The 26,046-nt window shown below is 41.0% G+C and overlaps 1 protein-coding gene and 1 long non-coding RNA gene across 2 annotated transcripts in view; one reads left to right on the forward strand and one right to left on the reverse strand.

Moving 5' to 3' along the window:
• PARP1 (poly(ADP-ribose) polymerase 1) overlaps positions 1-23,808 on the reverse strand; it is a 44,476-nt gene extending 20,668 nt beyond the window's left edge. The window contains exons 1-8 of the mRNA XM_051993418.1: positions 23,558-23,808; positions 14,526-14,694; positions 13,076-13,194; positions 10,833-11,047; positions 8,279-8,375; positions 5,911-6,027; positions 3,942-4,118; positions 719-863 (exon numbers count right to left, since the gene is read on the reverse strand). Of these exons, the coding sequence (XP_051849378.1) occupies positions 719-863; positions 3,942-4,118; positions 5,911-6,027; positions 8,279-8,375; positions 10,833-11,047; positions 13,076-13,194; positions 14,526-14,694; positions 23,558-23,677 (1,159 nt within the window). The 5' untranslated portion in view covers positions 23,678-23,808. The remainder of the gene's footprint in view (positions 1-718; positions 864-3,941; positions 4,119-5,910; positions 6,028-8,278; positions 8,376-10,832; positions 11,048-13,075; positions 13,195-14,525; positions 14,695-23,557) is intronic.
• LOC127559549 (uncharacterized) lies at positions 82-2,802 on the forward strand. Its single transcript, XR_007953161.1, has 2 exons — positions 82-281; positions 2,531-2,802. It is a non-coding gene; the product is annotated as an uncharacterized LOC127559549 (long non-coding RNA).
• Positions 23,809-26,046: the final 2,238 nt, after the last annotated feature.

Raw genomic sequence — 26,046 nt, forward strand, 5'->3', positions numbered from 1 at the left:
GCCCCACCTCCTGGGGGTGGGGTGATGGAAAGAGTTAGGCTTGTCTACGGGTCCCTGCCAGACTCTCTGGGGTTTCTCACCAACACCAATAAATACCCAAATTTGGCCTGGACAGCTTTTGCTTCTTCCACAAGAATCTCTGGGGTCTAAGAAAAGTCAAAGGCCAAGCACAGTGCCCTCTGTGTGGAAAGGTCAGGGGAACACTTTGGACTCAAACCTCCATACTCCAAAGGCCTCAGGAGGCACCTCGGAATCTCTAGGATACAACCACTAATCAACAGGTATTTATTAAGCATCCCATGTGTGCTAAGATAACAAAGAAAAATCAAAATTACAGCTCACTGAGCTAGTTTTTATCTGAATGACAATAAAGCTCCATGTGATCTTTTGATAACTCTTGGCAAGGGGGTAGGGAGAGAAAAAAATGACCTGAAGGGAGGTGGAAAGTGAGTTCCTTTTGTGGCATCCTGAGAAGCAAGAGAAACAACAGAAAGATCTCTATAATGGAGATCCCAAAAGAACAAGGCTCCTCATTAACTGAGTCAAAAGTGATGAGGCTCCTTACATAAATCTTATATATACAGCTCCCCCTTTAGCAGCTGCAAATGAACTCCCCTCCACCCCCCAAAAAAAGAGAAATTTGCACGTGGCCAAACGAAGCTGGTCTGCTTGTAGAGAGGAGTCCCAAGAGGCCCCCTTAGATTCCCTAGCCACTTACCTGGTGGGGCTGAAGAGTTTACAGTGGGAGGGGCTGCCACCGAGGAGGGAAGAGGCTTTGAAGGTGGAGCATTAGTTTCTGGGGGGAACACTCGATCCTGCTTTTTACACTTAAATTTTTTGAGGTAAGAGACTTCCCGGAACTCCTAAAGAACAGAAATTTAAAGAGATCAGGAGCCATACCATCCTGAAAACCAAAGCATACAGAGAAAACATTTAGCTATGGATGATGTCTGAAAATTTTTTCTATATAGGCTTTTGTCTTAGAGGGTAATGGTGACTAGCAAATATGATGGAGCAGCTTATGTCATTAAATTACTGTAGTCTTAGAAAAACCCCAGTCAGTTTTACCATCATACCAAGTGAATACAAATCTTTCTGGTAACCTTTGGCACTCTGGGCAGCTGCCACCTGGTCCTGGCTCTGGTCACTTAACACGTCTGGAAATCATCATCCACATGATTTTTCTTCAGCTGATGTCTTAAAACCTGGGGCCTAGAACTCAATACAAGGTAGTGTGACCACCTCAGAGGACACAGTGGCTCTTATGATCTCTCTGTGTGCTCAGCTTTCATTTTTTGTTGTTGCTCAGTAGTTTCAGTCAAGTCTCGACTCTTCATGACCCCATCTGGAGTTTTCCATTTCCTTTTCCAGATTACTTGAGACCAAGTGGATTAAATGACTTGCCCAGTCACAAAGCTAGCATCGGAGGCTGGCTTTGAACTCAGGTCTTTCTGACCCCAGCCCAGGACACATCCACTGGGCTACCCATCTGCCCAAGCACTTATTACATTCATTGTATGATTCCTTCCACCAAGGCAGGTCCTTCAATGCTAGCCTTTGCAAACTAGGGGCAAACATTCATCCTCTTCCTGGTGAGGCATAATGCCAACATAGGGGGGCAGCTTCTCTGCTACGAACTGTGAGATCTGCTGGGGTCCATGCTGTTAGGGGAGCCCTGGGCCATGTTCAAACTGATGGGACACTGGGCTTCCTTTTGGAAACTCCATTTTTCTGTTGCTGCTCCAGATCCACATAGGGAATTTGCAGAGATGAAGTTCTCTATCAACACAGAATGACCATTATCTTATAATTTATAAGCCAAAAGAGGCAGTCATAGGGAAATCACTGAAACTAACTAAAATTGAGATTTAATGCTTGTAATACCTCTCACAGAGGTGTTGTGCAGATCAAATGAAATCACTGTGTAAAGCATTTTACAAATGTTAAAAGCACATTCGTCAGTTATTATTCTCAATGCAGATTTAAGTTTGCTTCTATTCATGGGGCTATCGATTCATATGGAGCTATGGAGTCTATTCACCTCATTAATCTTGGTCCTCTTGGTATGAATTGTTAAAAGAACATCCCTCCATTCCTGCACTTCTAGTTATTTTTAAACTCAAATGCAAGACTTTGCATTGTTCTCCAAGTTTCATAGTTTATTTTTTGAATTTTCATTTCATCTTCCTGGGCATTAATTCAGTAAAGGTACATTAAGAGTCCTCTACCTAAGCCATATCTATTCCTTTCATCTGTATATCAATTGAATGTGACAGTATCCCACATCTTTATCCAAGTTACTGCCATATTTCAAATTGTTAGTTTCCATGACAAATGTTGCAGGGATTGCAGGAAAATGGGCACATTAATGCAGTGTTGGCAGAACTGTGAATTGGTCCAGTCATTCTGCAAAACAATTTGGAACCCTGCCCCCCAAAGTCACTAAATTGAGCATAGCAGAAAGAGGAAAAAAAAAAAAAACCCATATATGTATGCATAAATATTTATAACAGTTCTTTTTTTGTGTTAGGAAATCAACAGAAACAAAGGGAGTGCCCATTAACTGAGGAATAGCTGAAGAAATTATGGTATGGGAAGATAATAGGATACTATTGTGCCTTAAGAAATGACTTGTATGAACTTACGCGGAGTAGTGAACAAAACCTGAAGAACAATTTATACAATAATATCACTATTAACTACAAGCAAGAACTCTGATTATATAATGACCAACCATGATTACAGATAAAGATGTATGTTTAAAAGCTCCTTTTCAGTAAAATCATAAGTATTAAGAAATAACATATTTTTTTTCCTAAAGCCCTTTTCAATCTCCAAGGAAAAGCTGTGGGAAAGGAAGGTGACAGTCAAGGGCAAATCTTTTTTTCCTCAGGGAAATGGTTAAAGGTGGTACCCAATCTCTGAACACTATTGCCCTCCCCACTTAGAAAGGACTCCATCAAAAGTCTTCTGTTCTAGGGAATAGGATTTGCAACTCCAAATTAGAAAAGTCTTTCTACTCTCTTCCAAAAATTCTTCTCAGGGAGTGGTCTAGGAGGTCAATTTAACAATTCTACAATGTTAACTAACCAAACTACATTTTTGCCATTTATATTTTCCTGGTTCAAGATACTTATACTGCTACTGTAAGTTGTGCTGAGGCAGTATTGAGGAAGCCAGAAATGTTTGGATATTAATTTAAAACCATAAATACCAAGTTGAATATTAATCGTTCTTCGCTATAGAGGACTGATGATGAACACTATCCAATCTGTTTTAGTTGATTATGCACGTTTGTTAGTAGGGTTTTGTTTTTCTTGGTGTTCCCCCCTCAATGGAGATAAAAGATATGAGGGGGACAAAAAAAAAAAAAAAAAAAAAAAAAAAAGAAAGAAAGAAAGAAAGAAAACCCCATGGCTAACTGGTCTAGAGAGTCATGTGAGTCAGAACATGACAACAAAAAGCAAATAACCTCAAAGGAAAGTTTGGGAGGCAAATACAAATGTTTCATATAGAATCTAGGAGAAGTTTAGGGATATACAAAAATGGGCCTCAGATTCATAAAGTTGGGAACACTTTGGAAAAATAGCTCTGTAACTGTAAAAGACTGAAAAAACTGTGGCTCAAGCTTGGCTCCTGAAAAGAAAACAAAATGGCAATTTCCTCCTTCCTTTGAAGAGACTGTAAACTACTAAAGTTGAAAATGATCCTAAGACCTGGGGGTATCTGTATGCTGCCAGATGTGGTTGATGTATTGTTAGTTTTGCTGAATTGTTTTGTTCCCTCTTTATGATTTTATTCTGGATAATGTAGGGAAAGGGATATATTGGGAAATAAAAATGATGCTAAAAAAAGATTATCAAAAAAAATTTTTTTAAAGATAAACCATGCCTTTTGGATCTGGTGGGAAGTGGCCTCAGAGTCTGAGCTCGCCCACATACCTTGGGGATGACCCACTCCTTGCGGCTGGGCGTCTGTGTCCTGGCCACGCACTTGGTCCAGGCAGTGATGTCTCCGGTGCAGTAGTAAGCATCGCTCTTGAAGACAAACTGCCCCTTGCACTCCTCACAGGGAAGAAGAGCACCAAAAGCCATCCCATCGGCTACTCTGTCCAATATCTTTGGCAATAAAAGGAACAAAGACAACTATATCAGAGAACTATAGAGGGAGACAAGAGGACAGAAAAACATACCTGTCTACTATGAGGTAGAAAAACTTGGACAATCATAAGCACTTGTTAAGTGCCTCTTGTAGGCAGCCTGCTAAGTATTAAAAGAGAGAGGACAAAAATCAAAGTCCCTGCCTTCAAGGCGCTTACAGGATGATGGCAGATCAAAATGAATGGAATGACACTTTTTAAAAAAGGGCACTAACAGCTGGAACCAGGAAAGTTTTCATGTAAAAAGTGAAACTTAAATTGAGTTTTAATGTAAACATGGGATCCTAAGTGGTACAGCTGAATGGAAATGCCTTCCAAGCACGAGGAGAGGGTCAGTGGAAAGGGCACAGATCTAGGAGATGGAACATTTTGTGCATACACAGCAAGGGGGAGAGTTTTCATGGACCACAGTGTAGGAAGGGGAGTAACATAAAGTAAAGTTGGAACGGTACCTTGGGGCTACATTTGGAAAGGCTGAGCCTCAGTTCAGTCTATATTAGATCTAGAGGCAACATGGAGTCCCTGGAATTTACTGAGCAGGGAAGTCAGCTGCACTTCAGGGAAAACCCCACTGAAAGTTGTACAAAAGACGACTGGAGAGGGGAGGCACTGGAGGTGGGGAGACTGGTAAGGAGGGTCTCCCAGAAGTCTAAGTGTGGGTTCTGTCCTTGGAGTAATATGGATCAGACGAACATAGGCGTACTTTCATGTATTCATCTAGAATGTTTTCTGACTCTTCTGTTATAAATTTCAGGGTACTAAGGTCCAGTCCCTTAAGCTGCTTTGATAAGTAACACAGTAGCCTGTTAGCAGGACAGAAAACTAAAGGATCTAGCCAAAGTTTCAAATCATTAACTGCCACAGGCATTGCCTTATTCTCGGTAATTTCTATTCTGGGGAAGAACAAAGTTATCCATGCAATTCTTCACAAGTGAAGGAAGAACCCTCATTAACATTTCTGAAGGTCAAAGTAGTTCCTCCAATAAGGGAAAGGATCCTTCTATACTCTGACATCCTGAGCAAGAATAGCAGCTTCATTCCCAAGCCAACTTGGGAACCGTAAGATATACTATGATGTAAATCAGGGGAGTCAAACCTGGATAGTCAACAAAACTCCCCAGTGCTCCCAAACGTGAACAAAATATAATCAGGAAATATTCAACAAAATAAAAATCCAATATAACAAAGATAATGTTAATTTATGGTTTTCTATGTCAATATGCAGTGGGGATTCCTTTCTATTTCAGTCTAACATCACTGGTGCAGCTGCCATGCATTGGGGGTGGGGGGTGGGTGGGAGGGGGGAAATCAATAAAATGAAAAAAATAATCCAACTCAAAGCCAGATGTTAACACATGGATAACAATAAAGGTAGAATTTAAGTTCCTTAAAGGCAGGGAGTTTCACTTTATGTTCCAATCACTAGTGGAGTGCCTGGACTTAATTGAATAAAAGTATAAGTTCTGAGGGGATCAGAGAGGTATGGTACTACCTGCTACTGAACCTGATAGATCACTTGAGCTTGAGAGTTCTGAGCTGACAAAGAATTGTGCTCTCAGGAAGGATAGGGGGCACCCACCATACTGTATAAGGAAGGAAGAAAACCAGGGTAACTAAAGCTTCCATGGCAATCAGTATAAGGCTTGGGCTGATGAAGAATGCTGCACTCTGAACTTGGGTGAGACAAAGACACCTGGTCTCAAAAATTAAAATAATATAAACCCCCCCACCCCCACCCTCTGCCTACTCACCGCTGAGTCCCCTGAAGGCACTTCTTGCTTGTTGGCTATCAGTAGCTCTTTTAGGTCATTTGTAGAGCAGACTTTCTTCAGTTCATCTTTGATGCTCCAGATGAGCTCTGTCTGTGTCTATAGAAGAGAAGACAGCTCAAAGACTTGCTGTGAATACCTGACTGTTGCTCTCCCTGAAGAACCCAGTCCTAGATCCTGTTCAATGATCTCCTTTTTAGAAAGTAGGCAAATCACTGAGCCAAATTCTAGTCTTGGGATGACGTTCCTGCTAAGGTTTCAACTATTAAATAGGTGGTGATGAGGGGAGGGAGAAAGGCCTAAAACCTGTAATTTTTATTTTACTGATGAGAAACTACTCACAAATTAGTACTTGTTTTGAAAGCTAGTCTTATAAGAGGGACAAGTAACTTTAGTTTGCACTAAAATTTTAAGAAGTACCATCACGACAATGGAGAAGAGTTTTGGTTCATCTTTCATATACTTTCATGACTCAAATCAACCCATTTCATGGGGATAGAGTACCCCTGGTATACTGAAATATCTGAATATCTGGCCTAATGAAATATTAGGCAAGTGGAAGTCAAGCACCTTGGGTTCTAGCTTCAGTCTTTCTAGAAGCATGCCCCTATGTCCATGGAGCCTTCTTAATTGCTAGTCTACCTTACTAGTTTCTACTCAGATCTTACTTAACCACCCCAATTCTGAATATTTTCTATGAGAAAATGTAAATAACCCTTCAATACAGCCACAAAATTGTGATTCCTATAAATTAGTGGTACCTAGATGAAACCACCATTATGCAAAAAGCTACTGACCCTATTACTATAAAAGTCCATAAACTTTTTCCACTTTTTAATTCCTGGGAACCTGAAAATCATGGGGATGGGAGTTCTGAGTTATGATGCACTGAAGAACATAAAGAAAGGAAGGAAACAAGCATTGTGTGCTATATGCAGAGATAAGTACTTTGCAGATACAATTTCATTTAATCTTCCACCAAACCAGAAGGGTAGATGCTATCATTATTCCAATTTTACATGGAAGAAACCAAAGCAGACAGAGGGTTAAATGATTTACATAATTAGTATCTAAGTATCTATGGTTGGATTTAAATGCAGGTCTTCCTAACTCTAGGTCTGACACTATTATGCATGACACCATTTCCCTACCTTCCTAAAAGTGTGGGTTTCTCTAATATGCTATTTACACATCTAGTTCTTCTAAAATGTCAAATCTTAGGCTTGGGTTGACAGACTGACCAGAAACTTCTTATCTGACAAAATATTCTGTTATAAAAACCACCCACATACCCACATTGGTCAAAGGATTACTGTCATGTTGGAAGATTTCAGTTAATTTCATACCCTGGGAGACATACTGCTCTGAATCTACTATAGTGAGTCCAGTCAATAACTTTGATTAACTATTTAACTATGTGCCTACCCTCAAAGAGCTCACCTTCTAATGGGGAAGACAATTTATAAATAAGTAGACAAGTCCATGAAAAGTGGTCTTATAGAGGGAAGACACTGGCATCTGGATGAACAGGAAAGGCCTTCTGCATAATTAACAAGCAGTTTCTCTGGCTATATTCAGAAGAATCTAAAAATCATTAAGTTAAGAAAATGCAAACCAATACCAAACATTTGGCATAAAAGCCAGCCTGCATTGCAGCCTGAAGATTTCAATTTATACAAAATTTCCAAAATTTTTTTTGGAAGATATGTACACTAAGTTTTTCATTTTTATGGAACTACTGAAGTCAAGTCAGAGAGAACATTATTTCTTTTTAGGACTTATACACCAAAACCATAAGGCTAAATAAGCATTCATTGTCCACACAGAAAAGTGCCTTGCAAAAAGGCCAGCAGCCAAGGCAATACCTATTCAGACTGAGTACTGCTACATCCAAGTCTCAAGTGACTTTCTTAACACGCTGCAGCAGACAGCGAATTAAAAATGAAACCATACCTTGGTTGTTTCTGGTCAATTACAATCCTTACATTTCTTCTGTTCCTCCCAATTTCTCTTCTTCCTCAAATGTCTCCCTGGGGCTAGGGAAGGCCCTTAACATGGAGAAGCTCACTTCCCATGTGGGCAGGTGGGTAGACATAAGCTAAATCATGAAATTAAGAGGACATAGAAGCCATTGAGAAAAACCCCTTCTTTGAGCCTTGTTCCACTAGACACATGCCCATGGTACAAGTGTGTCTGGCCCACATGGGTGGCAAGTCTAGGCGAGACAACGTGGAGTTTCCTTCTCCTCGGAAGGCTTTCCTAAAAAGAATGTGGCCAGATGGAAATCTGCTACTCACTTTTTTCAGTACAAGAAAGGACGGAGACACGGATTAAATAAAAACACACTAACCTTGAAGAGCTTTTCCTGCTTCGTTTCTTTGTCTTTTTCCTTCTTAGCCTTTTTCTTGGCTACATCATCTCCATCCACTTCATCTCCTTTCCTCTTCCTGAAAGAGATACAGGCACATGAGGACCTTCCCCAAATCATCAGAGACCATTAACTCACACGCCTGCAGGGACCCAGAACTTGTTCCACTTAATATCTGCACATCTCTGGGTTTTTCTGGGAGGGAGAGGTGATGGTCAGTTGTTAGTTCAAATCTCACCTTGACAATAGGTGCAGGCAGGTCATTTAACTTCTCAGTATCCTTACATAAAAGAGGAACCCCAATACTTTTAGCACTTTTCTATAATGCTGCTATGAGGATTCAAATCACATGTAATAAAGTCCTATATGAATGCTTACTATGTTTATTAATACATCATTTCTTGCCAAAATCAACTTCTAAATTAAAATATAGATGTATTTTCTCTTAGTATTCCTAAATGTCCAAAGAAAGCCAGAATTTGCATAAAGCAACAGAAAAAAAAAAAGCTCAAAAGACCCAGACATGGGAATTCATATCTGCACATAAGTGATGTTATACATGGCAAAGCAAAAAAAAAGTTGCTGACCAGGAAAACGTTCTGGGCGCCAAGTAGTCACAGCTTATCAAAGGCTGGTCTGGTCATTATTACAACATTGCTCATAAGTGACCATGCTGAGGGTTGAGGGGAGAGAAGGAGGGAATAAACCTGGATAAGATAAATCGGCAAAGAGGCCAGAATTGGCCCCCAACCCATATGGAGGGAAAAGGGAGGACACAGAGTCAGGGGCCCCTTCACCCCAAAAGATGGTGTTGTCCATATGGCCAGAGAGTCAGGGCTGAAAGCATCTGCAGTGCTCTAAGTGTTCATCTGTCACTTACTATGTGACTGAGGACAATTTTTCCTCTTCTTTTAGCTTCAAGTTCATCACCACAAAATGGGAAGTATGGGAGTAAAGGATCTCTAAGGTGCTTTCTGGGTCTACATTTGATGCTGTGTGCAAAACACAGATGGAAAGCAAGGGATGGGATCAAGCCAACCTGGCTTTCATCACCAATTCCTAAGTGACACCAGCAGCACAATCTCTGAATGTAACAGGAGCCACACAGGCCAAAAGCATAATAATTCTGTATTATACCATTTTACAAACATGTTAAAAAACAAACAAACAAACCAAAAACCAATCCAAAACTTCTACACACCAGGACTCCTTTGCAAGAAGTGGTGATATCCATATGCTTTATACCGTTCCCTGTACCTGACTTTATGTCACAAGTGTCATCTTATGGCTATACTCTGCATACAATGGGAAAGTCCATTTTGTCCTTTAAATCCATCACCCCTAGTAGTAGACAGCAACTCCCTTTTCTCAAGACATTCATACAAATAGGAGGAGGGAGAGTGATGGTTGGTTATTGGTGAAGCAGAGGCCAGAGCCCAGGTTTGGTCTCCCAATCTAGCAGGCAGAAACATGGGCAAAAGTAATCTATTAAAATAATATAGTCCTGGCACAATGTTACAGCACAGCCAGAAATATTCTTTGTCCTGGCAAGGAAAATATTGCCACTCTTAAACAAGTTTAGACTTCTTTCCAATAATCTAGCTGTAAGTGTGTATTCCACCTTTTCTTGTTTTAGTTATTTGCATCTATGTTTTTTCTATTCAGGATTAAGCTTCTTGAAAGCTCAATTCTGAACTGGATTATCTCTACCTGTAACAGAAATGGCTGGCTTACCCTTTGTAGTCCTGGTTCTTGGTATTTTGTAAAACCTATCCTTCTTCTGAATCTCCTTATTTCTGTAAAGATACTATAATCCTACCATTTACTCAAGTTAGCAATCTCAAGGTCTTCAAGTACTCGCTCTCCCTCATCCAACATACCTTATGTCCATGTCTGGACATTTCTCTCTTATAACATCTCTTCTCCCTGCTTATGTGATCAGTACCCCAAATTTATGTGTTCACCACTTGTTGCTTGGACTATTATTGGTCTCCCTACTTTGACTCTCTTTCCTCACCATAAGCTACCCAAATGTTTCTTAAGTAGAACCCTAATTATGTCACTGTCATGTTCAATAAACCCCAGTGGCTACTACTATTCTTGGGATCAAACATGAACTCATCTGCTTAGCATTTAAAGTCCTTTATAATCTGGCCCTGTCCTACCTTTCCAGATTTATTATGTATTGCTCCTTTCATTAAGCCTGCTGAGGTCCAGCCAAACTAGCTCTTTTGTTTTTCCTCATACATGACTAACCCTCTGCTGTCTCTTGGGTCTCCCTCAGGCCTAGAAGAAGGCCTAACATATAGAAATCAACTCATTATAGATATTTGTTATTGAGCAGATGGTTGTGTACAATTAAAGGGTACCTATTATACACAATGGGCAAAGTAGGAGCAGAAGTACCCTTTCCATTCCAATGCACGACTTCATGGTCTGGCTCTGCTCTTGATGCTTAAGCCAAGCCCCAAACTCAGGGCCCCTTCTAGAGTCCCTGGCCCAGGGCTGTTCCCCTGCCTGCCCTTTCTTCACCTACCCTTCAGTCTTGACTGCTGGGAGCTGTTTCTTGAGAGTTTCCTTGTCCTCTGGCTGCAAGATGCTGAATCCCTTGAGCTGGCTAGCACTGTACTGAGGCAGGAATCCGAGCTCATCCCGACATTTGACAAAGCAGTCTGGATGGTACCAGCGGTCAATCATCCCCAGCTGTGGCTTTTCTGGGTCAATCATTTTCTTGGACAACCGTACCTGACCCTGTGAACAGGACCAGAAATGGGAGACAGAGGTATATAGTCAGTCAGTTAACTTGAAAGAACAATTTTACAGGAGACCCAAATGAAGGTTTAATCCTTGAGACTGTTGAGGATAGTAATGAAAAATAACTTAAAAATTCAATGAATCTCATTCCTTCCCTAATGATTCTCACCGTAAATGGATCTAAAATTTAGGGTCAAACCTAGAAAAGTCATTAAACTAGAGATCAAACTTGCTTGCAGGCTGTTACATTAAGTAAGTAAAAAACTCACAGATAGCACACACAATGAAAAACTTGAGCAGTGTACTTAAAATTGTTTGACTCCTTGCCTTAGAAGAAATCTGTCATCTTTTAAAGATGTGATTTGTTAGTAACACTGTAGAATCAAAGACCTACAGAAAATCTTATACCTAGCCATTGGTACATCATGCTTTCTATTTGCAAGAAAAAAGCACATATAAAATATTAATTATGCTATTTTGAAGAATAAAAATAAGCATATGACAAATGTTACTTTGTGGATTTTTAAGTCAATATGGTTCTGGTAGGGATCTATTTCTATTTGAGTTTAAGAATACTGATCTAAAGCAGATTAAGAAAATGAGGACTTGCTACTCAAGGCCATATAGCCAAGGGAATAGCAGTCAAATCTATCTCCAAATTCAGTGATCTTTCTACTTCACCAAGGAATAACCCTCACAGTATTATGTATTATAACATAAACAGTCTTGAAGTACTTATGGTTAGAGATGATGGAATTTATATACTAGCTTCTATCCTGAATGGATTACTTACTTATAAACGAAAAATTCCCCCAATATTGGCATTGGTACCAAGGGAAACTCGGTTCACTTGTCTAAGTCTAGAAAACATCTTAGGGTCACCTAAACAGCACACATATAGTGACTGCTTAGAGGTTTCTGTTCCAAGGTTACCCAAGAGTCCTCTGGCTATATGGATTCATTAAAAATTAATCAGGGTAAAAAAGATGATCATGACACCTTTGTGCAGACACAGGGTGAAGACAGTATCCCTGGGATACTTCCATAATTCTTCTGGACTGATTCCATGATTTTAGCTATGTTAAGGAACTTTTGGGGAGGAAACTCCCTCCAGTGAAGCAGATTGGCACCTGCTCTGAAATATCTACATGCAAAAAGTGCTTAAATAATTTTAAGATTTAGTAAGTTTGCTCAAGATTATGTAAACCATATAAGTATTTCTCAGAGGCAGCACTTGGATCCAGGTGTTTCCAGAGGGAGGTTAACTCTCTGTTTTACCAAGGAAACTTCTGGATTTAATGCTAATAGTTAATATTTATCTAGATCTCCAAGCTGATCAAGTGCTGTTCTCCAATTTGAGTCTCACAACTACACTGTTTTTCTTTTTTTAAAAAATGGGATGGGGTAGAAGGAATTTTTGTAATGGAATGGGAAACTATCATAAGGAGTTCCAACCATCTCCTTGTGCCTGAATAAAAGAGACTAGCATTCTTGTAAATCAAAATTCTTCCCGAAAGGCTCTCTGTGAGTGACTGATGTAGCCTCTTCCCATTCTGGTAGAGAGACATTTATTGATTGGTAGCCAAGTATATGGAGTCTTGGAAACGGGAACAAGAATGCTTAATAGCTGATTCTATTATTGATCACGTATTTTAGAATGTGAAATGTCTTTGCTGAGAAGAGAGGAAATCCCCTAGAAGTTCATAATTCTACAGCATCTTATACTTACAATGCACTTCACCCTCCCTCCACAGAGGGAGACTAGCAAGGTCTGGATTCCCAGATATTGGAAAGGGCATTGAACTTGGAACTAGGATCCAAGTTAAAAGTCCCACCTCTGATACTCACTAGCTTGTCATGTTTTTCTGAGCCTGTTTCCTTATTTGTAAAATGGGGATAACAGGTGACATTTATAGGACAGATTGTTTTACAAAGTCCTTCCCACAAACCTTGTCTCATTGGACCCTCTCAATGACTGCCCATGGGAAGGTCTCCTATGGTCCACTGCACCACTACCACTCTTACCTTTTCTATTTTCTGCTGACACCCCTTGCAAGCACTCCTATTGGATTTCGCGTACTCGGCCGCAAAGTTGATGAGGGTTTTCTCTCCCTTGCCACCTCCATCTTGACCCCCGCTTTTGCCTAGACAAAAACACAGAACAGTGTCCGTCTTAGCCACTTCATGGCTTCTCTGGATGCCGAGAATGTAGACTTCTAACTTAGAAAGATCCAAGTTGCACTCCTGCTTTAGAGGTTTACTGTTATGAGTAAGCAACACTAGAAAAAGGACTAGGGACACAAATGCTCTAAGACTGGGGGTCTCAAACTATGGCCTGCAGGCCAGATGTGGCAACTGAGGACGTTTATCCCCCTCACCCAGGACTATGAAGTTTCTTTATTTAAAGGCCCACAAAACAAAGTTTTTGTTTTTACTATAGTCCAGCCCTCCAACAGTCTGAGGGACAGTGAACTGGCCCCCTATTTAAAAAGTTTGAGGACCCCTGCTCTAAGAGGTCCATCCCCATACAAACATTGGGCCCTGCCCTCCTTTTAACTCAGCGCTACCTCTACTGGGCCGAGATCCAAGAAGAAAAGGGCACACACATAAAGATATTTATGGCAGCTGTTTTCATTTTATCAAGACAGAAACTGGAGGGAGGAAAAAAACAAGTCATTGGGGCAGGGCATTCAATATTTGGGAATGGCTGAACAAGCCATGGGACCAGACTATTAGCCCCTAGCACTCCATGCCTCTGCTCCCCTACCTGTAAAATGGGGACAGTCACAGCCCTGCCTCCCAGGACTGCTGAAAGGATGAAAGGAAATCCTATCTGTAAAGTGCTTTGCAACTTCAAGTGCCATAAACATTAGTTATTATCATCAGAATGTAGCAGTGTGCTGTAGGAGATTAGAGGCTCAGAGAAACCCAGGAGGACAGGAATGAGCTGATGCAGAGTCAAGCGAGCAGAACCAGAGCTAAAAGGGTGTGAAAATGAACACCCCCCAAAAGGCTCAAAGGAGGACATAAGGAAGACCCCAGATCTCTGGTCACTCTCTCCCGCTTTTCAGACCCAACACAAGCTCTTCCTTCTGGCCTTTTTGGGTCTCCCTGCTTCCCCAAGACATCCCATATTCCTGCCTTCTCCAAACTAACCTAGCAGCTGCCACATGAGCACAAACCCAGGTCCTCTGGGGTTTTCTATAGGTCAGGCCTTCGCCCTCCCCCTATCCCCCCTCGCTTTCCCCCTGGTCCCAGGTGTATTTGTGCATTTAATTATCTGTACCCCGGTGCATCCCAGGAGTAGAATACAAATTCCTTTTGCAGCCAGTGCCCCTATAGGTGCCACCCCCCGGCCCCTGCTTTGGATTCCCGTGTGTTCTTGGTGCCAGCTACTCCAATCTACCCTGGACACAGGGAGCCTAAGGCCCACAATGGGGGCATGTCAGTAGGCGGCACTACTATGTCCACAGACCTCCTGTCAGTCCTCCGGCCTCAATGGTCTTTTTGATTTTCTGCTGGTCGTCCCAACGCAGCTCTAAGAACCCATCCACTTCAAGCTCAGCCTGAGAGATGACAAGCCCCCGTTTCCAGAAGCAAGCATAGTGGTGCCAGTTTGGGACCTTCCCGTCAAACATGGGTGACTGAGGAGAAAGCAGAATCACAAGACACAGAACAAGTGGTTAACACAGTGGGTCTTGCTTAAGATCGAGTTATCAGCCTCTCGGGGTCACAGATCTCTTCAGCAACATAGTGTAATCTATGGATCTTTTTTATGATGTTTTTTAAATATGTAAAGTAAAATACAGTCAGTTCTGCTATAATACTTGTTTGTAAAGTGTGGGTTTGTTCCAAATATATCCAGACGATATATTAAGGAACATTTTGAGTATATTAGAGATTCTGTACTTGCCTTAGACTGCATGGGTGAAAACACAGACAAGGGTACCACTTCACAGTATCTCACCAGATACAGCCCCTCTGAGGTCTACTTCCACAAACTTTAGGTTCTGCTCAGCCTCCTGGGAGTTTCATTATCCCTTACTTTGCCTCTCTGTGCCCCACAGAAAAAAGGAGCATAGACCCAGCTGTGGCCCAAGGCTGGAGACATCACTACTGATCTATTTCTTAACTACTTTAATATGTATAAAACGGTGTACCATTTTTATTAAGTTGTCTTTTTTTTTTTTTAAAGGTATCACTGACATTTTTGATTACTGTATCCTGATCTCATTTCCTTTTATTGTGAAATTTTAAGTAACGCATTCACCATGTTACAGGAGAAATGACTATACACATCCCAAGTTCACTAATACTGAAATCTATCTACAGACTCTTTGCAGGTTTATGGACCCCAGCTCTGCACTGAATAGAGAGCTTTAAATATTCTGTAGTTGTGTCATTAAAATGGGAACAACTAATTTTATATTCTACTTTTCCATCATGGAAGTTGTAAAGTGAATGAAAAATTCCCTACTAAGAATTTCACCTTCTGGGGCTAATCTGGAGGCTACACTTCTCTTACATTGTTCAATCTGAACAAATTATCCCTTTATCATGCTGGTACTAAAAAAGAAAAGGTGACCATTTTAGGGACTGGTTAGGGTTTTGATCCATGAAATTTTATGGAGATATATAGATCAGAGATGTCAGGTTGGAAGGGAATGAAGAGACTGACCAGTCCAACTCTCATTTGAGACATAAGGAACCTAAGGGCACTCAAGCAGTAAACTGGCAGACCTAGGATATGAACCCAGATTTCCTGACACTATCATACTTTCCATTATATCATGCTGAGCTGAACCAGTGTGTGCCATATTATATGTAACAGAATTCATTTGAAGAGACTAGGAAATAAGTATAAACAATTGGTCCACCCAGGGGTTAGAAATGATAACATGCTCAGGTCAGGGAACAGAGAGTCTACCTCAAGAGAAGGCAAGTGGGGGTGTCTACAAATGGTTTTTTTTTTTTTTTTTTTGGTAGTTTGGAATTCATAAGGAAGTAACATATTTAGCAGGGCAGGAAAACATGTTAGTCAGAAACAATGAAGTTAATTTCTCAGTATTTAGTAAAGACAAAGATACTAGAAAATGAGAATTATTCAAAAAGAGTAAGCACGAAGCATCTGAAAATTAAGAACAGAATGAAAAGCTAGCCTTGGCTTATCATCATTGTTCAAATTCTAAATATAAATAATCCCCTCATAGAGTTGGTTATGACTTCTCCCTCCTTCCCCCTTCTTTTAGAAGTTTTCCTTTCATTCTCATAATCAGATTATGTGCCCCCAACATCAGTTTATAAAACACAAAAATGCTAATGCTGAGTATAAACATGACCAAAGCAGCATTGGTATTTGTAGAAGGAATTAGACTGAGCAGGAAACTTTAACAGTATTTTTTTTGGAGGCAATTGAAATATAAAGTGCCCAGGGTCACACAGCTAATAAATGTTAAGTGTCAGGCTGAATTTGAACTCAGATTCTTCAGACTCCAGGATTGGTACTCTATTCACTGAACCATCTAGTAGTCCCCTTAAGGAGGAGACTGTGATATTTAAAAATACACAAAACAATCTAATGGATCAGTCTGACACAAAGCCCTATCCTGAAATCTGGGATCTGGACTTAGTTCTGCCACTAAGAAGATGTATAACAAAGAGCTAATCCGTGCAATTCTTTCTAACCTAAATTCCTTCATTTCTAAAATGGGAATGTAGATGAAATCATAGATTTGGAGGTGAAAGGGACTTAAAGGTTATATGAGGGAGAAGAGGACTAGTGTTTGAGATTATAAATCTAAATCCAGGGCTAGATAATCTTGTGATTTTTCAGATCTCAGTATTTCAAGTTGAGCTATTTACATGGTAATAGGGGAGAAGAGAAGGAGAAAAGAAATTTCTTATATTGCTTTCGATACAGGGTAGCTCTAGTGCACACACGCATGTTCTTTCCCATTCTCTCTCATGTGTCTTAATCACACACATAAGCCCCCTTCCCCATAGTGACACTTCTAAAATTGGATGTATAGTTTCATATTCAAATTTACCCCCTAATTTTAAGAAGAGACTGAGATCCTGTGACATTTCTAAAAATGGATTCATGCTTTACATTCAAATTTGACACCTGGTTTTATGAGAAGAAAGTGCCATTCTCCTATCTCCAATCGAAATCTCTGAGCATAAGAACTCAAACATGAGCTTATTTTTCTGTTCTACTACAAAAATACAACCCTGCCCCCCCACCTTTAATTTTAAAGAAAGGAGCTAAAAGAAGTTCCCACTATGAGTTTCTAGCATAAATGTCTTATTTGATCCCCAAATACCATTCTGAATTCTAATCTAAAGCAAAGCAGTCAAGTGGAAACTTGGGGATAGTGGGTTCCAATTTTGGTCTTGATGCATCATCACACAAACCATTTAAACTCTGGGTACCTCAGTTAACTCATGTAAAAGGGTAGCCGACAATGCTGGTCCCAGAGCAGATGCTCACTAAATATTTATTGACGGGCTAAATGGAACTGCTCACTTAGTGGAAAGCCTGCATGGTCACAAATATAGGAAGATTCAATAGAGGGCAGTAATCAGGGGAATCCAGAACTACTTAGCTTTTGTTTTCTAAATGGAGTATAGACTAGTAGTAGCAACTTCCACTTTATGAAATGAAAACTGCCCTCACTTAAAACAAGGGAAAGTCAGACTTGAGCGTAGAGTTTAAGGGGAAACATAAATGAATGAAATCCAAAGGAGATGATAAAAAGAACCATTTTATCCTTTCCCATTCCAGACAGGTTAAAAGAAACCTTATAAGGCCCATCCCTAGCCCTCCAGCCTCTAGGTAAATTGTACCACAGTATCAGGTGGCAGAAGCAGGGTTTCGGAACAATGCTTCATACAAATGTAAAACAAGCCACTGAAGGCCAAGATCTGAATGTGAAAGTCCTTTTCTTTAGGCCTCAATAAACTTAATAACAAAGCCCCAATAAATTAAATCTCCACAAAAGCATAGATAAAAAACATTCCCCTCAGGAAGGTGTCTTCCCTTCTTAGAACAGAAGTTCCAATTAAATATACTTTACTCAAAGACATCCATGGTACCCATTTTTAGAATTTCTCTTGCCAGTATTTCTTAGGCATCCACAATTTTCTAAATTTTGCACACTGAAAATTGGCCAATTCATATGAGAGGAAAAGGAGAGGACAGCTTGGTGTCACAGTGGATAAAATACAGGTTTGGAGTCTGGAGGACTAATCTTCCCAAATTCAAATCTAGACTCAAGACATTCAAACCTGGGGCTGGTCACTTAATTCTATTTGCCTCAATTTCCATATCAGTAAAAGGCAAATCATTCCAAAAACTTAGCCAAGATGACAAATTGGTCATTAAAACACACACACACACACACACACACACACACACACACACACACACACACACACACACACACACAGGCAAGCCTAAATCTTAGGGGGAAATCACTTGCACACACATTTAATATGAGGTGCCTTACAAAACATAAAATAACTTTCATTATTTGAAACTGAAAAGCTTCTACACAAACATTAAAGCATTGAGGTTAAAAAGGAAAGTGGTTGAATAAGAAGACATCTTTGTATTAAATTTCTCTAAATAGAATTTGGTATCCACCATATACAAATTATTAATAAATGTTTAAGACTAATGTCACTCTCCAATAGATAAGTAGTCAAAGGATATGAACAAACTTTCTCAAAAGAATTGCAAAACACAAACAACAAAACTGCAACCATATGAAAGAATGCTCTAAATCATTAATATTAAGAATTGCAAAGCAAAACAACCTCACACCCTGCAAACTTGAAAAGATGACAAAAAATGGCAATGGTCAATAATGTGAGGTTGTGGATAGACAAGCACACTAATACATTGTTGCTGGAGCAGAAAATGGTATAGATCTTTTGAAGAACTATTTGGAATTATGCAAGAGAATAAATGTTGGCACCCCTCACACCAGAGACTCCATTACTGGGATTATGTTCCAAGGAAATCACCAAAATATTTATCCTAAAATATTTACAGCAGTACTTTTTGTGATAGCAAAGAACTGAAAATACAGCGAATGCCCACGAACTGGAAGAATGGCTCAACTGTGGTACATGAACGTGTACAGTAAGAAGTGATATGTATGATTAGTTGAGAAGCACAGAAAAATCTATATGAACTGATGCAAAAAACCAAATATACAATTACAAAGTAAATATTAAGAACAGCTATATTTCTTCACGGCCAAAAAATCCAGATGAAAATAGCAAAATATATAAAGATTGAAAGCATGATTAAGAGATATTAGAGGACATTCTAATCCATTCATTCTTTCATGGAGGTGGGGAGGTCTATAGGTGTTACATATCACCCAAGTTTCCAGACTTTTTCGATTTAGTTGTGTTGATTTTTCTCTCTTTAGAAAAAAACTATTTATTATATGGAATGGAATTATATGCCTTCTGAGAGGGGGCAGGGAGAGAGATACCAGTGATACCTAAGATAAGGTAAGAATTAGAAGACATCAACAAAAACTTCTTTCAAAATGACAATTAAAAAAGTGTCCTTTAGATTGTCAAAAAACCCCAAAAAAATCAAAGAAAAGAAAAAAATGGCAATTGTTTAAGGGGCTTTGGGACGATAGGCACATCAATGCCTAATTGGTCCAATCATCTGAAATTTGTTAACTATATTTGAAGTCATGAAATTATAAAATATCTTTTGACCTAGGAATACCACTTACTCGGCTCAAAGAGGTCAAAATGGGAGAAAAGATCCAGATGCACTTAATATTTACTGCAGTATTTTTTGGCCTACCAAAGAACTGCTTACAAAAGTGAATGCATCGATTGGGGAAAATTAAGGTATATGAATAAAAAGATATTTTGCACTGTAAGAAATGATGAAGGGGATGGATTCAAGGAAATCTAGGAAGATTTGTATGAACTGATGCAGGATGAAGTAAGCTAAACAAGGTATATAATAAATGCATCAATCTAAAAGAAAAACAACTCTGAAAAATATAGGAATATGATCAATTCAAGGGCTGATTCCCAACTCCAGAAGATTGAAAATGAATCATGATTTCCACATCTTGGCAAAAGAGTGATGGACAAGAATTGAAGAACTGGATGGGGGGGGGGGAGAGGAGGGAAGGAGGGAAGTGAAGTTAACAGACTCCACCAATGTATCAATCTGCTTTACTTGACATATTTAAATAAGATTAGTTGGGGAAAAAAAGAGCTTCAAAGAAACACACATCAATAATACAAAAAAAAGCAGGAAAAGTTCAGCATAATGCCGATATTACCTTGTTAAAGAGAAACACATTTAAAGCTATATAGAAAACAGACCCAGGGGCAGCTAGGTGTCGCAGTGGATGGGGCATCAAACCTAAAGTCAGGAGGACCAGGGTTCAACTCCAACCTCAAAAATTCAACACTTCCTAGTCAAGTCACTTCACCCCAAATGCCTCAGCAAAAAAAAAGAAAAGAAAAAAACGAAAACAGACCCATGATTTCTTATGGATTTTTAATTTTTATTTAGTTATTAAGTTTAAAGTTAAAGCTGAACTAAAACTTTTGAGATACCCCGCATAATCCTCTTTTTCTATTCTTTGCATATAAAAATGTTAATACTTGTTAAATTTATAATAAAAAGGAAAAAAAAATGTTTAAAAGACCTTAAAAGCAAAAGCTTGCTGGAGAAGACTCCCAAGGAACTTTAACTTGAAAAACATAGCTACCAATCTTGTTAACAGAAACCTCTACCACCACATCAAATGACAAAAGATACTACAGTAGAAGCAGGGAAAAAATCCTGTCTTAGAGCATTAGATAAACCACCAGGCTGTATTTCAAGGACAGATAAAACAAATCTTGGCACTTGGCCTCGTTTCCCTGGGAAATAGACAAGATTTAGTGGATCTGGGGTAAGAGGAATGCCTGCTTTCTCTGCCAATCTCCTACCTATGTGATCTTGAGAATCGATGTGAATTTTAAAGTTTTATTTCATTTCCTTAGCTGTAAAACAAGAGAGTTGGCTAAGATGAACTCTGAGGTGGTCCCAACAGTGCGTCAGATGGAACCTGTAATTGAAGGAGCATTCACAGCATACTGGAGCACAGTTCTAGCTGTGTGACCCTGAGCAAACCACCACTTCTGTGGATCCCAGTTTTGTCATTTATAAAATTAAAGCACTGAATTCCATAACCTCTATCAGCTCTAAATTTATGATCTTATGTTTGTCCCATCTTTATTTTAAAAATTATCCCATTAATCAGCAGTTTTCTCATTATCTGAAGATTTTTTTTTTGGTCCAATGCTCTTCGGAAAAGATTTTCTTCTTGGACACATTTCCTTTTTAAAGATGGTTAGTGCTGGGATTACTTAGAATCACAAAACCTTCACTCTAGAAACTCTTAGACATCATCTATTAAATTCAATGTCTGTCTTTTCCAGAGAACAAAAGTGAGCTCTAGAACTGGATCTAGCAATAATATATCTTCTGAGGTCCCCTCCAGGTTTTGCCAAAGATTTTAAGGATTCAGGAAGAAGGCTGAAGGGACCGCAGAGTCCAGCCTTTTCATTTTTATAGGTTAAGTGGCTTGTGTTGGGCCAGAGAGATGGGTTTTAACCCTGGTCTCTGGACTGCAGTCTTAACTTTTCCTACAATAATACCGCACAAGATTCCACAAATCTTAACAGTCTAATTAAGAGACAAAGCTAAGACACATGAACTGATTAGCATACAGGGTTGGTATTTTAGGTTATAAGTGATAATGTAATATTTCTAGGGTGAATGAATGAGGTTTGGTATTAAGAGGATGACTCCAAGTGAAGTGAATAAGAAAACAGCTAAGGGAAGAATGAGATCTGCTCTCCTCTTCACGACCCCATTTGGAGATTTTCTAGGCAAAGATTCAGAGTGTTTTGCCATTTCCCTCCCCAGTTCATTTTACAGATGAGAAAAACAGGATTAAGTGACTTGCCCAGAGTCACATAGCTAGGAAGAGCCTTGAACTCAATGAGTCTTCCAGACTCCAGGTAGCACATTATCCATTTCAACATCCAAGTGAGCATTTGGTCACAAAAATTGGATGCTATTTAAACTATAAAGAGAATTTAGGAGATGGGAGAAACAGAGGCACATTGATGATGGCAAGTCTCAGGAAGACTGGAGAATATCAATAACTTATAAATGAAATTTAACAAACACCCTTTACTTTTTCAGATGAGTCACACACAATTGGGTGTGCAATCAAGGTCTTCTGGTACCCATTCAATCCTCTTCGTTCCATCCTCCACTAGAAAAGCGCCTGCAAGTCCTGTTGCCAGTCTCAAATAACAACACCTGGCAATCCCAGAAGCCTCCCTGTTTAGGAACAGATCACAAGGATGGCCCAACAAGACTCCTTGCAGGGAGTCTCATCCCTTCACCCGTTACTTCCAGGACCGGGCAGGGCTGTGGTGTGTCTTGGTAAAAGTTTCAGAATTCTTTGCCCATTGTACATCTCCGACACCCAGGGCTGTGTCGTTTATCAGGGGATATTTACATGTCACGAACACCACACTTTCTCGGCGATTAAGATATGCACACTTATTAACCGGATTCTTTATTTTTAAAAATCCCCCCTTTTTTTGGGTAGGTAGCTGTTCCCCATCCCAAGCCCAAGAGTATGGCAGTGGAAACAGAGAGCTCTCCAGGGAATAATTTTAAAGAACAAAAAATTAGGCTAGTCAGTTTTTTTTTTTTTTTAATTTAACTCCCTCTTTCCAATGTGAAGGTTTCAGAATCCCACGGATGGGGCTCAAAGTTGGACCCATTTCTCCAGCTCTGAGGGAAAATTAAGCGACCAAATGGGAGGCTCGACAGGGGAGGGGAGGCCAGAATAGGGGGGAAGCCCCCCACCAAATGCCCGCGGCGGCAGGTGGATTCCCGCTGGTCTCCAGCCTCCCACGCACGCTGCCCACGCGGCGTGCCCAGCAAACATAAAGGGCGCCTAACGGACCCGGGCTCGCTTCGCCCATCGGGCCTTTCCTGGCAGGGTCGGCAAAGCCCTTCCCGGGCTCTCCATTAGCAGGCATGGATGGGTGCCAGTGCCCGCAGGGTGGCACACGCTCCCAGGGGCTCCAGACTGAGGCTTTGCACTCAGACTAACGGGCTGGACTCAGATTACTGTTATTGTTTTTGAAAATGTTGTAATAAGTTTGGGAGTCTCCCATATGTTGGGGAAAATCAGTCCAGTTCCCGACCGAGGCAAATGCATACAAAGCCGGGGTGCAGCCGGGGCGGGGGGTGGGGAGAAAAGAACAGGGGGGAAGAGTTGCAAAGCCAAGGGCACCCTCCCCCCACTCCTCGCCGCAGGTTCGAAGCCTCTTGGGAAAGGAGGAGGAGGAAGCGGGGGAGGGGAGGGCCCATCCCCGGGCTCGATTCTCTCAGGCCCGTCTGGGAGGCCATCAAGGGGCTCTCAGGCTCCGTCCTCCTACCTGCACCATGATGGCCAAGCGGAGTGAGTCCTTGGCGATGCTCTCGCCGCATTTCTTGCAGGAGGCGCGCCCGCTCTTGGCGTATTCGGCCCGATAGGGCTTGTCCGCCGGCTCCGCCATCCTCCCACCTCCTTCTTCTTTCTGCACTCCGGACGCGTGGAAGAGCGGCGAGCCACCGAACCCCACACTCTGTGTGTATGTGGGGAAGAGGGGGGGCGCCGCTTGTCCCCACCCACGCCGCGTGCCTCCTAGCCTCCGGCTCTCGCGCGCCTTGCTCTTTCTCCCGCCTACCGCGGGAGGCCCAGGGAATAAACTCCGAGAAGAGCGCCGAGAGCCCCGCGCGCGCTGCACCGCTCTCTCGAGATAGATTGCTAATGTCTGCGCCTGGGGCTTGGGGGCGGGGGGAAGAGGCGCGGGGGAAATCCCTCCCTAGGAGGTAGGCGCCCTTCGGGTGGGTGTGGCGAGGAGCTGGTCCGAAAGCGTAAGGCGCCCCCTGGCGGGAAGATCCGGAATCGCCCCTCAGCCGGGCAATTCAACTCAATTGACTTTTGTTAAGCAGCCATTGAATCTCGTTTAACGTAGTGAGAGCTAGCCTGGAAATGTAGAGGCTGCGTGATCCTGGGCAAGTCGCTTGCATTTCCAGAGTTCTGGGGAACTGGGGCTGCGAGTTGCAGAAGAAGTGCCGACCTGCACTAGAAGATCTAAAGAGTCGGGTCCAGGAGCATTGATTAAGCGCCTGCTGAATGCTAAGTGCTGAGATTGCAAAGAAAGACCGAAGGCCGGGGGGACGCTCCAGGAGCTCCTGTTCCAATGGGGGAGACCTCATGTAAACAATTATGTACAGATGAGATAGATGCAGGATAAATTGGAAATAATCAGCAGGAGTTAAGAGGGGGATGGGGAAAGGCGTCCTGTAGAAAGTGGGACTTTTTGCTGGCGGTGGTCAGGTGGGAAGGAAAGTAAAAGAACGAGACTGGAAAAGTAGGATCTTTCTACACCAAACGGGATTTTCTGCTTGATCTTGATCGGGAGTCAGGGAGAGGAGGAGGAGGAGGAGAAGGAGATTTATACCTTCCCTCTGAGATTACCTCCCCTCCCTTCTATTTTTTTGTTTGTACCTGGCTGTTTGCGTGTCTTCGGAGCTCTTAGAGAGCAGTTAGTTATTCGGGTTTTCTTTGCTTATTATTATTATTATTATTATTATTATTATTTTTCGTTTCTTTGCATTCCCACTGCTTAGCCCGGTGTCTGGCATTTATCCAGTAGTTTGGTCATTCTCGGTCCGATGCGCCTCTTCCTGATCCCATTTGGGGTTTTCTTGGCAAAGTGAAGCAAATAGGGTCGCAGAGCTATTAAGTGTCTGAGGCTGCATTTGAGGTCAGATCTTCCTGATTCCAGCTCCGGCACTCTCTCTGTGACTGAGCCGCCTTGCTATCCCTGCATGCAGTAGGCACTTTATTAAAAAAAAAAAAAAAAAGCCACTTGACTTACTGGCTGAAGAGATGAGACTGTTCTTATCGAAATCATCTGGGTCAGGGAGGGAAATATACAAGTCCAGCAATGTATGTGTGTGTGTTTGTGTGTGAGAAAGGGAGGGAGGGAGGAAATGAAAATAAAAACGAGAAACACTTTACTCTGTCCCCTCATATTGTTCTACCTTGAAAGAATCCTTCCCGTACCTTTATAAAGAAAGTAGTGAGCGTGTGAACTGGGCTCTCTGGGACAGTGTACTTCTGACCAATCAGGGTAGTGATAATAATAGTAACCAACACTGACGGAGGGGATTTCCCCACCCGTGACTTAATTTATGGCAATAACACCACCGGCCCGTCCTCATCTGGGTGAGAGCTGTGGAGGAGGGAGAAAGAAGGGAGGGAGAGGAGGAGGTAGAAAGTTTAGATAGCACCCTAATGTACTTTCTCCGGGCAAGGATGGGGGATGGTTACATAGACACAGCATTTGAGCTTCATAGCAACCTGCTCTCTACATGAAGCTTTTCCAGAACCTCTTTAGCTGGTGTTTTCCCTCCGCTGACTTTCTCTAGTTTATTCCATATATATTTTTATTAGTATATAGTTTATCTATTTGTTCCGCTTTAGATTGTGAACTTCTTGAGGGCAGGGAGTTTTTTGCCTTTGTTTTGAATTTCCATGGGTTAGCACCATGCCTGGAACAATGTAGATATTTAGCATGGGGGAGTTAGGGTGGAAAGAGAAAGAGAAAAAGGGGAAAAAAAGTTTACATGATAAATTTATTATATATTCAAAAGAAATAGGAAGTTGTATATAATAGATCTGCAGTTTCTTGTGCAATTATTTTTTTTACTCTGCTTGTTTCATTTAATAAAGTAAAAATTAAAATTAAAAAACTACTTGTTGACTAATAATGAGATTATTGAACGAAACTGTGATTTGTCCACTCACAATCACATATTTCATGTCAGAGGTGAGATTTGAATACAGGTTTTATTGATTCCAGATCTATATTTG

This window comes from Antechinus flavipes, chromosome 4 (assembly GCF_016432865.1).
Source record: "Antechinus flavipes isolate AdamAnt ecotype Samford, QLD, Australia chromosome 4, AdamAnt_v2, whole genome shotgun sequence".
In the NCBI taxonomy this organism is placed as follows: domain Eukaryota; kingdom Metazoa; phylum Chordata; class Mammalia; order Dasyuromorphia; family Dasyuridae; genus Antechinus; species Antechinus flavipes.